This window comes from Leucoraja erinacea, chromosome 30, assembly GCF_028641065.1.
Source record: "Leucoraja erinacea ecotype New England chromosome 30, Leri_hhj_1, whole genome shotgun sequence".
NCBI lineage: Eukaryota > Metazoa > Chordata > Chondrichthyes > Rajiformes > Rajidae > Leucoraja > Leucoraja erinaceus.
Window position 1 is genome coordinate 14,362,388 of NC_073406.1, and position 14,211 is coordinate 14,376,598.

Sequence of the window (14,211 nt, forward strand, 5' to 3'; positions counted from 1 at the left end):
AGCCTCACATCTGATATCTTCTTGCTACTGAGAGATCCCAAGGAAACATGGGATAAGAGGTGCCCGGAAATCTTTCCTGAAGTTGGATGGTTTGTTGGTGGAAACTTGAATGTAAATTGCTAACACAGTGAAGTAGATGGTGGAACTATGTACCGAGCAAGCACCAGTCTCCGGATGGCAGGCGTCCGAGTGTCCGTTGCATTCACAGCGCTCGCAGTGTCCCAGGTACAGGCCTCCGCTGGTCCTCGTATAACCAGGCGCACAGTCCTAGGAAAGAAAAATAGTGACTCACACGCACAACTTTTTTTCCCCCCATATATCCTCCTAGTTACACGTTATTGTACCCAAGCACGAAAGAGAAACCAAAAAGAGGAACTTGGCGAGAAGGAAGGGGAGAATTATGAGATGGAATTCCTGAGTGCAGGACTTTGGAACTGAAGACTTGGCCATGGGCAGTGGGACCCTGGATACACACCTGAGGAGGAACACAAAGGTTTCAAGGCTAAGGTACTGAGATACACCATAGAGACAGAATGTAGACAAGATGCTGGCCAACTCCGACCTTCGTGATGAAACATTTAGTTGTATGCTCTAATATCACTTGGTCAGATTTTCTCTAAAAGCACTTGCATGAAACATTTACAATTTTTACAGCATGAAACTGCCTAAGGCCATACCTTGAGTTTCATTCGCCAGTGGCCTTCTCTACTTTCTATGTTTAGTTTAGTTTAGAGATACAGGCCCTTTGTTCCACTGAGTCCGCATCAACCAGCAATCCCTGTACACTAACACTATCCTACACACTCGAGGGGCAATTTACAAATTTATCGAGCCAATTAGCCTAAAAAAAACCTGTTCGTCTTTGGAGTGTTGGAGGAAACCGGAGCATCCGGAGAAATGTTCAACGGGGAGAGTGTTCAAACTCCACAGACAGCACCCGTAGTCCAGATCAAACCCGGGTCCGTGGCGCTGTAAAGCAGCAACTATACCGCTGTGTACACAGTGCTGCCCTTCTAAATTTACTGCTTCACATTGCTTAACTGCTATTCCATACTTAACATTTATTGCTTTGTATTCCAACCTGATTCTCTTCAAGATTCAAGATTCAAGAGAGTTTATTGACATGTGCCCCAGATAGGACAATGAAATTATTGCTTTGCTTCAGCACAACAGAATATTCCAGGTATACTCTTGTGCCCAAAAGCCCACCTTGGATCATCCACAGGTCTCACTGGCAGGAAAGTGCAAAAATTCACCAACATCAGAGTGAAGACATTTCTCCTCAACTCTGTGACCCCTCATCCTGACATCATGAGCTCCATTTCCCAACACTCCATCTGATGCAACAACATTTCTGAGTCTCCCATGTCAAGTTTCTCAGAATTCTTTTAACATTTCATTGATATCTCTCATTTTTCTAAACTTCAAATGTAATTCCAACTTGGTAGATACTCACCTCAACTAAGGAACTATCAGTCACCTTCCTAATCCCTTACCATGGCAAAAAGTCATCTCTTGGTAGGCGATGGGCCAAAGTTCTGCAGCGTTCCTGGAATGGTCTTAGCAGAGCCCCAAATAACTGCAATAAAGCACTCTTCCTGAATCTCTCCCCAACCACATATTTTACAAGGCTTTACGTTTTAAACCGCCAACTGCAGTCCAGTGGAACTTCCAATGCACAAGAACGCACATTCTGAGAATGCAACATCTTGAGAAAAATCAATTATTCCCACAAAATCACGTTGTTTTTTTTAACATAAACATAATTGGGAAATATCTGCAGGTCAGGCAGCATCTGTGAAGGGAAGTGGACACATGATGTATGGTCAGTCTGAAGAAGGATCCCAACCCAAAAAATCCTATGTCCACATCCCCCCACAGATGCTGCTTGACCCAATGAGTCCATGTAGCAGTTGGTTTATTGCTCAATATCCCTGATGTCTACATATTTAGTTTGTCCCTGAATTATTCATGTTGCAATAAATGGAATCCTTCATAAGTTCTAGGGTCACCCCAGATATCTTCCAATTTTTGCTCTGCTTCTGTTCAGTAATAATATGTTGTTCGTTGGAGGTAGACAACAATAATACCACAAGCTTTAACTAACTGTGTGTCGGTTGCAGTTACAAGTAAAGACAGTAGTCACCTGACAAGACAAGCCATGGTAGCCCTGCGGGCAATGGCATTCTTCCACCTCCTGTGCCTGGCCCAGGCTGGTGTAGAAGGGCACTGCGATCTCCATGCTCACATCAGAGAGGCTGGCAGAGATCATGTCAGTCGAGTAGGTGGCCCGGATGAGCACTTCATCCAGGTCAGCGAGGACCATCAGTAGATGCTCCCTGGTGGCCGGCTGGCCATCTGGACGCTTCCATAGTTGCTGTGTGGGAGAGGAGATCCACGGTCAATACTGGGACTCTGAGGCATCGTGACCACTCCACACCCCAAACAACTCACCACTGACCCCCTGCTCCCACTCAGACAGACACACCCCTGTGATCCCCCCCCCCCCCATACCCAGACTCACCCCAATATCCCCCCCCCCCAACTTCCAGACTCACCCCATTATCCCTCCCGCACCCTCCACACCCCGAGGCACTCACCCAGACTCATCCCGTGATCACCCCCCCCCTCACTTCCAGACTCAAACTCCCTCAACCGCCAAATCCAGACTCATCCAGCGATATTCACCCCTTAGCTCTGACTATTCCCCCTCCCACCCCCTGAAACACCTGAACTCACCTATCAACCCCACTGACCCTACGACCCCCCCACACTAAGGGTCCATTGACGCACCGACCCAGTAATTGGGCTGCGGGTGGAAACCCAAGTAGTCAGAAGGAGAGCATGCAAACTCCACACAGGCAGCAATAGGGCCGGGAAAGTATTGGCTCCCAAGGCTAACGACTGTGCTGCCCAAATTGTTTTCACTTTCTCATCATTGAGGTTTATGGCAATGGAATGTTGACATGCAATATGTAAAATGCAAGCCTTTACCTCCTTGAACGTGACTTCAAAGCTCATGGTCTCTCTTGGCCTCAGCTGGTGAGCGTGGTAGGTAACCAAGGTGATATCGTTACCCTGAAAGATCAATGTGAAAACAAGCTCAGATCCACATCCAACAGATTTCAGTGCTGGGCAAGGAGAAGGTACCATAAGGTCATTAGGTAATGTTTCCATAAGGTCATAAGTAATAGGAGTAGAATTAGGGGCATTCGGCCCATCAAGTCTGCTCCACCATTCAATCATGTCTGATCTATCTCTCCCTCTTAACCCCAGTCTCCTGCCGTCTCCCCATAACCCCTGACACCCGTACTAATCAATGAGAGTCCCACACAATGATTGAGAGGGCTGCTCTATCTCAGTTTACTTTACTTTAACTTAGTTCAGAGATGCAGTATGGAAACAGGCCATTTGGCCCTTCAGTTAAGTTGATGCTAGAACTAACCTACGGTGATAGAAGGTGTCCCATGTCTGGTCACCTCTCCAGACAAGGTCCGAATCAAATTCCCTGCTAACTTCACAACCCCCAGCTTTCTGTTCCCAGTGCACAAAATATACGGTAGAAATCTTAATGTTGACAAAAGTGCCATCAAACTTGGATGAGGCACGGCTGTTGGAGAGAGCATGACGTACAATGATCTGGACATCCGCATCTGGTACTGTAGTTCCCCGGAACCCCGAGTCGTAGGACAGCGTGTAACGAAGGCGTCCACCGTAGGATGTCACCTGAGGGGAAGGACAGACCAGTTACCAGGTTGCTTCATGCCCTTGTTACACCAGGATCATCGGCACTGCAAGAGAACTCGTCTCACCCTTCAGTCAACAGTTGGGCACTTTGCCAAGGTGGAGAACTGCAAAAACATCGTGAGTTATTTTATAGTTAGCTGATATTTATACAAGGTGAATTTTGAGCTGTGTTGAATAGAAATTTATATATTGTAGATTCAATTTGTACTTTTCAGAAACTTAGATTTTCTGAATAACGCATTCCCTGCTTTTATTAACTACTATGGCACTGCTCATAGGTTAATTAGCTCAGGGGCTGGTCAGCAACTGTGGAACGGAGCGTGATTCTCGGGAATGGAGTGCAGCTTTCAGGAACGGAGCGCAGGCCGAGGGAATGGAGCGTGGGACTAGGGAAGTAGAACAATGGGGGAATGCCAGGGATGGGAGCCAGCCTGGCATTTTCTGCTAACAGTGGCTGCCGCTGAATGAAGATGTTCCTTGATTCGCTGTTAGGAGCTGGAAGTGGAAAGACGGCAGGTAAACACTAGCTGTGGGTTCAACAAACTTCCTGACATTTCATATCAACATCCAAAGCTTGCTTACAGAGGAAGATATTAACAGTAGTTCACCACAGACTGGCATCAGCCATGGGGAGCTGCCATCACGTTATTCTACTGACAATACCAGTGTAATATGGCGAATCGCAACATGCACCAGTTTCTCAAGACGGTGACATATAGACACAAAAAGCTGCAGGAACTCAACGGGTCAGACAGCATCTCTGGAGAAAACGTATAGGTGACGTTTCGGGTCAAGACCCTTCTTCAGGCAGTGAGTTATTCCCGATTGTGTTATCAGGTTGTATCGCCATGAAACTTCTTGCCGTTGAGGATCAGGGTAATACGTAGTGTAGAAACAAGGAACTGCAGATATTGGTTTACAAAAATTAGTGCATTATTCCAACACTTTGACACGTTTCCCCCCCTCCTCCTCCTCCTCCACCACTGAGGATATTTCAACCAGTTAAACGGTACAGCCACAAAGGCACAATCACGATAAATTAGATGAAGACATATCACTTATTCCAATTGGCACGAAAAGTCAAATGCGCGAAACAAAGGCTTTCTAAGCTGCCACTGGAAACTATTGGTTACCTTGTTGCCCAGGTACTGATGAGGAAGTCGCCAATAGAAATTGTTTTCAGGCAGGAGGCTGAAGCCCTTGTAAAGCAGAGCATACTGGGACAGAGAAAGAGGCAGAGACAAGATGAACAGAGAAAGTTTACACAGAACAGCAGTCAAAGCCATGGTCAGCAAAACGGCTCAAATTCTGACCCAAGGATTGCACAAAGCAGAGTCGTTTCCCCCCCCCCACCCCCCCCCCCCCCCCCCCCCCCCCCCCCCCCCCCCCCCCCCCCCCCCCCCCCCCCCCCCCCCCCCCAGTATCCATCCCTCATTTCCTGTTGATAAATTGAGCACAGATGTGTTGTTAACAGGACGCTTTTTTAACAAGAGAGCTGGACTTTGTTTCAAAACTTAACTGTAACCGTGCATTAGGCGTACTGCATTTTTGTTTACAATGTTATGCAAAAACAAGGTACACACAGACAGGCATGAGATTTGTTTAATTGCACATTATTAGCTCTGATGAAAAGTTAACCCCTTGAAATATTGGCTGCTTTCCTTCCCATTGAGTTTCTGGCCTCAAGACTATTTCCATCTCCTCCTCTTCTATTAGCTGAATCATTGCCATTTCACCTCATTAACATGGTCAGCTGAGTGCAGACCACACGCAGAATCTGATTTACAAACTTGAGTGGCATTAAGCCTAGCTATTAAGAGATGTAAGTTACTCGAACTTCTATACACCAGAGATGGAATGCATATCTAACTGACAGAAAGTCTTAAGAGTTGAAGGTGCAGGTCGAGAAGACCAGACAAGACTTTGATTTTATTCTGTAATTTATCTTTCTGTAAAATTATTTTATTTTACAAACAACGACTACAAGAATCTAAGCGTACTCCAGATTAAAAATGAGCTGCAAACAAGCTTTTACAATGGGAAGTGGGTGGACTAAAGAGAGAACATATTTATTTCACTGTAGATGGAAAACAGCCCTGGTTTTAAACATGTCTGGAACGTTACTTTATTTCCCCAATTCATTATCCATATCCCCGTGCTCTGCAATTTCTCAGATTACTCTAATCGATGCCACTTGTTCTGCTGTAAAAAATAACCTGAAGAGGGAACATTGCTACCAGTGTGTGTGTTCGAAATCAGAATACATGCAATCATGTTTAATCCCCAACGGGTGTGAAAGGATCTCCCTTCTATTTTATGACTCGGGGAAATGGCTGGATGAACTGGGGGCATAAAATAGCCTTTCAGCCATGTATAAAATCAGAGATGCAAGGAACTGCAGATGATGTTTTACAAAAAAAGTCACAGTGCTGGAGCAACTCAAATTATCAGGCAGCATCTCTGGATAACTTGGATAGGTGAGGAAGAAGGATCCTGACCTGAAACATCACCTATTCATGTTCTCCAGAGAAGCAACCTGACCCACTGAGTTACTCCAACACTCTGTGTTTTTTTTAGTTGATGTTTAGAACCAGGGAAGTCTCTATTTGGAAGAGATAGAAACTCGAATCAGGATAGTTAACTGGTTGTTCCAATAGTAGGAATCTGGTACAAACGTGGCAGGTGGTCGGCTGGGTTCTGGCAGTTCACTTCCAATAGAAGGGGCATGAGTGCATGTAGACCATGTGGGCTTGTTAGGCTCCAAAATGGGGTGTTTTATCAACCAGTGGTGGGGAAATCCAGTTACCTTTCTTGGCTCTTTTCACTATCACTCTGAAAATCTTTCGACCCAGCCCAGCATCCAACTAATTAATTAATTACCCTTCAATCAAATGTATCAAATCATACCGATGCAGGCCTTTAATATAGCCAATGGTTTACTTACACCCAGTGTTGTCATAGCAGCCATTAGAAATAGTGACCAACATCAATCCACCAGGTTACGGTAGACATACACAACAACCCAAATTACTTCCGATGAAAAGTCAGGAAGAGGCTGATATCTTGCGCTAGGGTACTGTCTGATTCACCTCTACCCATTGAAGATATTGGAGTTTGTCTATGGAATTGATGTGCTACAAAGCCGAGAATTATATTCTGCACTCTGTTTCATCCCCATTGCTCCATCTGTATTATTTGAGTTTGACTTTGTGTCTTTGTATGGTATATCTGATCTGCTTGGATAGCATGCAAAACAAAGCTTTTCACTGTACCTCGATACATGTGATAATAATAAACCTAAGACTAAACTAAATCTAAAGATACAAGGAGTACAAGTGTCCCCTCTGGAGGGCGTCACCTCTGCTCAATGGTTAATAAGGCCAGTCATATATAATTTGCAAATGATATCCGCTAGCAAGTTTAAACACACATGTCAGGGCCAATCCACAGCAACGCCACACACAATATCAATTATAACAAAGAAAATCAACCAAATAAACATGCTCCTCAGTAAGGGATGTAGTTCCATGCTAAAATCACAAACAGAATGGGCCACCTTTTTGGGCCTCAGTTATTACATTATTGCACACAAACTATTTGCTTTGTTGAATGTTTATAATTATGGCCCAGTGCATTTAATTGATTGATTGATTAATAGATACAGCATGGAATGAGGCCCTTCGGCCCACCAGTCCATGCTGACCATCATCGCCCATTCATATTAGCTCTACATTATCCCACTTTTGCACACCAAGGGTAACTTATAGAGGCCCAATTAAACTGCAAACCCGCACGTCTTTTAGATGTGGGAGGAAACCGGGGCACCCGGATAAAACCCACGTGGTCACAGGGAGAACGTGCAAATTCCACACAGCCAGCACCCGAGGTCAGGATCGAACCCAGGTCTCTGGCGCTCTGTGAGGCAGCAGCTCTATCACTGCACCTACCACATGCATGTGGTGGGATTGGTAAGCATTCGAAGCAGTGGCTGCTGCTAAAAAGGAATACTGCAGGTTTGTTTGTAATTCAATAGGCAGCTGACTGGTCCATAGCAAAACACTGAACTGGGAAACACAATCTGGGAAAATATTCAGCAGGTTTACGGCGATGGAAATTACACTAACATTTCAGCTCAATGAACCGTAGTCACGCTAAAACATTAAGGCTCTTTCTATCTCCACGGACGTTGCCTGACCTGCTGAGTATTAACATATTCTATCAGCCAGCATTCTGAAGACCATAATACCATAGACATGCAGGTCACAGGCATCGAGACTTTCCATGCAGCTAACCATGGCTACCTTCTCCGGTCTTGAGCCCCACACTGAGGAAGCAATAAGATTTGCTGATTCCTCCGCTTGCAATGAGGGGATCTTAGAGATGTTTTTCATCTGCATGGAAAACCAACAACTTAGAAAAGGGAGTGGAAACAAGGAACTGCAGATACTGTTTTACCCAAAGAGGGACACAAAGTGCTGGTGTAACTCAGCAGGTGATGAGCACTTGACTCATGGCCTTTTATGGCATGGAGTTTCATGTGGTCATCTCAACGCTGCTTAAACATTGTCAGAGTACCCGCTTCCCCCACGTACTCAATAAACTAAACTGAAACTGACAGTTGCAGCTTCCAAACACTCTCTGGGCGAAAAAAATTCTTCCTCAATTCCCTCTAAATGTCCGACCCCTATTATCTTAAACCTATGCCCTCTGTTCACAGACACCTCTGCCGAAGGGAAAACTCTCCACTCCATCCATGTCCCTCATAACTCTGAATTCCTCAATCAGTCTTCAATGCCCCAAAGAAAACAACTCAAGACTATCATCAGTTGAGGAGTTCCTATCTGCACTTAATGTCGTGCAAAGAGTTGAGGAGCAATTTAATATTTTTTCTACTCAGGGCACCTAAAGCCTGAGCTTTGCGGGGGACCGCCTCAGTACTGCATTGGGCTTCTCTGCAACTTGCCCCAATGAGTTGTAAGCTAAACACCTCCCCAGGGACTGATCGCAAATTCATTTCTGTGTTCGCCCCAGGTCTCGACTCTGGCATGATGGCTTTTGCACCGTTTGCCATCAGACCATAAGACATAGGAGCAGAATTAGGCATTCATTCCATCGAGTCTGCTCTGCCATTTGATCGAGGCTAACCTATTTTTCCCCCTCAACTCCATTCTCCTGCCTTTTCCCCATAACCTTTGACGCCCATATTAATCAAGAACTTCCAAATCTTTGCTGCGAAAACCCAATGACAGTGGCAATGAATTTCACAGATTCACCACCCTCTGGCTAAATAAATTCCTCCTCGTTTCCATGCTAAAGGCAAGTCTTCTTATGCTGAGGCAGTAGCACTCTGGTGCTAGACTCTCCCACTATTGGAAACATCTACTTCACATCCACTGGACCTTTAATTATTCGGTAGGTTTCAATGAGATCAATCCCTTTTTCTAAACTCCAGCGAGTACAACCATCAAACGCTCCTCATATGTTAACCTAATCAGAGCATTTAATATAGAACTTTTGCAATGCTAGACTTGTTACTATCTTTGCCTAACCTTAACCACTTACTCCAAGATCCTCATCAAAGGCATTCTTTATCAAAAGTATCTCACTATCATAGCTTGCATCGTGATGCATAGTTTTGTTCCACCCTCCATTATAAGAGTGGTCTCGAAGATCTGAAGAAGAGTTTCGACCCGAAGAGTCACTCATTCCTTCTCTCCAGTGATGCTACCTGTCCTGCTGAGTTACTCCTGCTTTTTGTGTCTATCTTCGGTTTAAACCAGCATCTGCATGCAGTTCCTTCCGACACACTTTGTGTAGAATGCAAGGACTGTACTTAAAGGGGTGATTACATTTTTCATAATGCAAAACGTTCCATACCTTTTTGTGGTGGGCAGGATGAGAAAGCAGAGATGGGGAGAGAGAAGAATGGGAAGAGGCAGTTCTTGAAGAGGAAGAAGATACGGAATGAGCTGAACTTTTGCGAGAGGCAGAGGGAGCAGGTGGCCCGGCAGGTCCAGCTGACACCAGGCGAGAAAAGGGACGCGATGATCGCGACTGATTTTTACCGCTGGACACGACAGGACTGTGTGGTTTGTGCAACTGCTCAGCAGCAAAACCCGTTATAATGGCCCACACTTCATCATCTATACGCTTCTGCTCTTCCATATCAGGCACAGACTACAAGGAAGTGAAGGAACAAGTCATCGATAACAAGTCATCATCCATGCAGCTTACCATGACACTCACACCAAACATCATTGTAAATCACAACATTGGCAATAGAGAATAACTATGCAGTTTCTTCACAAATGTTTACATTTTCTTTTTCTTTTGAAGGGCTTCTCTGTTTCATGAATAAGACAGTAAAACTGATGATCCGGCACCCTCTGCCTTCCCATTGATACACCAATACATTGTTCATTTGAGGACACAAGAGATTGCAGATGCTGACAATTAAAGTGCTGGAGGAATTCAGTGGGTCAGGCAGCATCTGCGGAGGAAATGGCAGTCAATGTTTCAGATCGGGACCCTGCATCTAGGTGGAGGGGAGGTGGCCAGGTGATGGAGGTGGAGAAGGCAAATGACTGGTGGATTTTGTTGAGGAGAGGTTCACTGGCAGGTGAAGTCCCAGGTGAGGGAGGGAGGGAGGGGTGAAGATAGCGACAGAGGCTGGGAAGTGCTGAGTGGAGACCATAAGAGGCTACAGATGATGGAATGTGATGGGTGCTTCATTTGTTTTTTATTTGTATTTGTATATTAATGATTTGGATAAGGGGATTGAAGGCTTTGTGGCCAAGTTTGCAGTTGATGGTAAGATAGGTGGAGGGACAGGCAGTGTGGAGGAAACAAGGACAATGCAGAAAGACTTGGACAGGTTAGGCGAGTGGGCAGAGAAATGGCAGTTGAAATTCAGTATAGCAGAGTGCAGAGTTGTGCATTTTGGTAATAAGAATAAAGGCATAGATTATTTTCTAATTGGAGAGATCATCCCGAAATCGGAGTTACAAAGGGAATTGGGAGTACTGGTGCAGGACTCCCAAAACGTTAATTTGCAAGTCGCATTGGAAGTAAGGAAGGCAAATTCAATGCTAGCATTTATATTAAGAGGACCGGAATACAAAAAAAGTGATGTAATGTTGAGGCTCTGCAAGGCGCTGGTCAGGCTGCATTTGGAGTACTGTGAGCAAATCTGGGCCCCATATCTGAGGAAGGATGTGTTGGCTCTGGAGAGGGTCCAGCGGAGGTTTCCAAGAATGATTCCAGGAATGAGTGGGTTAGTACATGCTGAGCGTTTGATAGCACTTGGCCTCTTCTCGCTGGAGTTTAGAAGGTTGAGGGGAGACCTCATTGAAACTTACAGAATAATGAAAGGCCGAGATAGAGTGGATGTGGAAAGGATGTTTCCACTGGTGGGAGAGTCTAGGGCCAGAGGTCTTAGCCTCAGAATTAAAGGATGCTCTTTTAGAAAGGAGGTGAGGAGGAACTTCTTTAGTCAGAGGGTAGTTAATCTGTGGAACTCATTGTCACAGAGGGTCAATGATCCAAGTCAGTGGATCATTTTAAGGCGGAGATAGACAAATTGTTGATTAGAACGGATGTCAATGGTTATGGGGAGAAGTCATGAAAATGGTATTAGGAGGCAGACATCAGCCATGATTGAATGACTCGAGGGCCAAATGGACTAACTCTACTCCTATAACTTGTGAACTTATGAATGCTACATTTAGTAGCACGTTACATTTTCCAGTGTGTGCGTAAAAGGAATATTGGAACAGGGCCTGGTGAGTTTAGAAAGGCGTGGAAACAGCATCCTCAATGAATTTAAAGGGTGCGCTGAAATAGGTGTGCGGGTGAGTAAAGGGAACCAGGTGAGCCAAAGCCGAATCTGTGGGGCATCAGACTGGGACACCAGAAACTGCAGATGCTGGAATCACAAGATAGAAACAAAGTGTTGGAGGAATCCAGCAGGCCAGTCAACATCTGTGGAGGGAATGGACAGACAGACAGCCTTTTGGGTCGGGGCCCTGTTTCTGATCAAAGTGTCCAACAGCTGGTAGCGATTAGGTCATAAGATCTTCAGACAAAGGAATAGAATTAAGCCATTCGGCCCATCAAGTCTGCTTCACCATTTGATTATGGCTGGTCATTTGGCCCTCACAACCCCATTGTCTTGCCTTTTCCCCCCATAACCTTTGACACCTGTACTATTATTTGATGCCCTTACTATTATTATTATTTGAGTGTTACTGTATTTATTCACAACTGCGCATTCCAGAATCACGCCCTTTCTCATAGTCACCCATTGAAGCATTTCCATTGAGTACGAGAATCCCAAATTTATTCCTATTCATAAACTATAGTGTTAAGGGATAATATAATGTCCAGAAAAATGCCAAGTTAAAGCAGTTTTGCCCTTATAAAAGCAGTGAGTGCAAATACATGTGTTAGAGTGGAAGAATGCTTGACCACAACCTATGATTCGTATATGGGGTACATGGTTCACCAATTCGTTGAGAAATTAATACCAGATCCTCGTTAACAAGTAATTGACAAGCTCCACTTACAGCTCATGTGCAATGTTAGCTCACACCATCTTATACAGTGAACTGAACACATTGTTTCTTGCTTTTCCCACACTTAAGACAAGAGAACTAATGGAGAACTAATAAAGCTCAGTTTTGGAAATAACAAAATAATCTGATTAGACGGATACGAAGGAGGGTGTTAGATTTCCTTTGCATATTGCTTGCTCCACGTACAGTCAGTAATAATCACGCTTCAGACTTCCTCATGCAGTTTTACTGCTACCTTTGAAGATCTTTTAAGCCTAGAATGCGATGAAGAGGAGCTCAAGAGTTCCCAGATGGCGGCATCCTTTCTCAGCTGCTCCTCAGTTAAAGATGGGTCCTTCTATTAAAATGTAATTCTGCATGTTATTTAGTAGCCATAAAACCACCATTCCGCTCAGCAGGTAGTAGAAACAAGGAAGTGCAGATGCTGGTTTACAAATAAAAGGACACAAAGTGCTGGAGTAACTCAGTGGGTTAGGCAACATCTCTGGAGAACGTGGATAGGTGACATTTTGGGTCAGGGCCCTTCTTTGGACTCTAAATAAGGGTCCCGACCCGAACCGTCACTTATCCATAATCTCCAGAGATGCTGCCTGACCCGCTGAGTTACTCCAAGACATTGTGTCCTTTTCTGCTCAGCCGGTTGCTTCCAAGTCAAATAAAACATCGCCAAAAACGTGTGCATTCATGAACAGCAATGTTGGCAAGCTGAGTCTCAGAAAATGCAACTTGGCCATTGCTTTATAGTCAGCCAGACTACAAAATGGATCCAGCTGTAGCTCAACAAGACAGCAGGTTTAATTTAATATGATCCATCACACATAGTCTTTCAAAGCATGCTGCATATTAACACACACAACAGGCTATGGTTTCGATAGATTTCATTTCCAGAGTCTATGAGAACCTGACCTCCAATTAGTAATAAGGAGGAATAACATAATTATCGCTATCTTTCCAAATATATTCATGAATAACTGATGATCACAAATCAGTGAAAGTCTGATAATCAGCAGGCTCATGGAAACTGCAGTTTCCTCATGAAGTTGCTTTTTCTCATTCTCCTCTTTTACCTTGTGCCTTAAACCTTTGTTCCTTTTGTGCCCTCATCTGAAAATATAATGCTAATGTTCTTCTGGAGAATTGGGACACTTTGCAACATTAAAAGTTAATACAAGTGTCAGCTATCAAATTAACTTTGTTCATTGAGGGGCACCAGTGTACCGGTCCCAAGCACCAGGAAAAGTCTAAGAATTGCTGGGGAAAAGTGTGTAAATAATTTAGATATTGGGAATGTATGCTGCACTAACTTCTCACTAGGAGCTGTCATTGGATGATCAGGCAATATTTCAATGTTTGGAAACAATACTCCAGCCTGCTCGGGTTGAGTCCCTGTGTCGATCTATTTAAAATCCCAGCTTCCGACTGGTCAGGAATGACCTTGGAGCTCCAGATTTACTCCAGCTGGCAAGGTGATCAGTGGGCAATAACAGCGCGGGGTAAAGGGGAAGGAAAGCAGGCGATGATGTTCTACGCTTCAACTAAATAAGGAACGCAAGTGGGAAATAGGTGCTGTTAAAAGTATTAAAATGGATAGCAGAGAACGCAATCAAAATATAGAACTGGAAGAAAGAAAAGGTTAAAGGGTTTTACTTCACTATCACAATAGAAAGCCAAGGTGTTTTAGTTTAGTTTAGACATATAGAGTGGAAATAGGCCCTTCATGTCACCGAGTCTGTGCTGACTAGCGATTCCTATGCACTATCGCCATCCTGCACACTCGGGGCAATTTACAATTTTTACCTAAGCCAATTGATCTGTACATGTTTGGAATGTGGGAGGAAACCAGAGCACCCGGGGAAAACCCACGAGGTCACGGGGAGAATGTACAAACTCC

The 14,211-nt window shown here is 44.5% G+C and overlaps 1 protein-coding gene across 7 annotated transcripts in view; it reads right to left on the reverse strand.

The window, feature by feature from the left end:
- Positions 1–14,211, reverse strand: part of hspg2 (heparan sulfate proteoglycan 2) — a 350,599-nt gene that overhangs the window by 132,211 nt on the left and 204,177 nt on the right. For all 7 annotated transcript variants that reach the window (XR_008725893.1, XM_055659492.1, XM_055659493.1 and 4 more), the window contains exons 34-37: positions 3,634–3,726; positions 2,995–3,078; positions 2,147–2,377; positions 154–267 (exon numbers count right to left, since the gene is read on the reverse strand). Coding sequence is in view for 6 of the 7 variants with exons in the window: in XM_055659492.1 (XP_055515467.1) it covers positions 154–267; positions 2,147–2,377; positions 2,995–3,078; positions 3,634–3,726 (522 nt within the window). In the remaining variant the exon portion in view is untranslated. The remainder of the gene's footprint in view (positions 1–153; positions 268–2,146; positions 2,378–2,994; positions 3,079–3,633; positions 3,727–14,211) is intronic.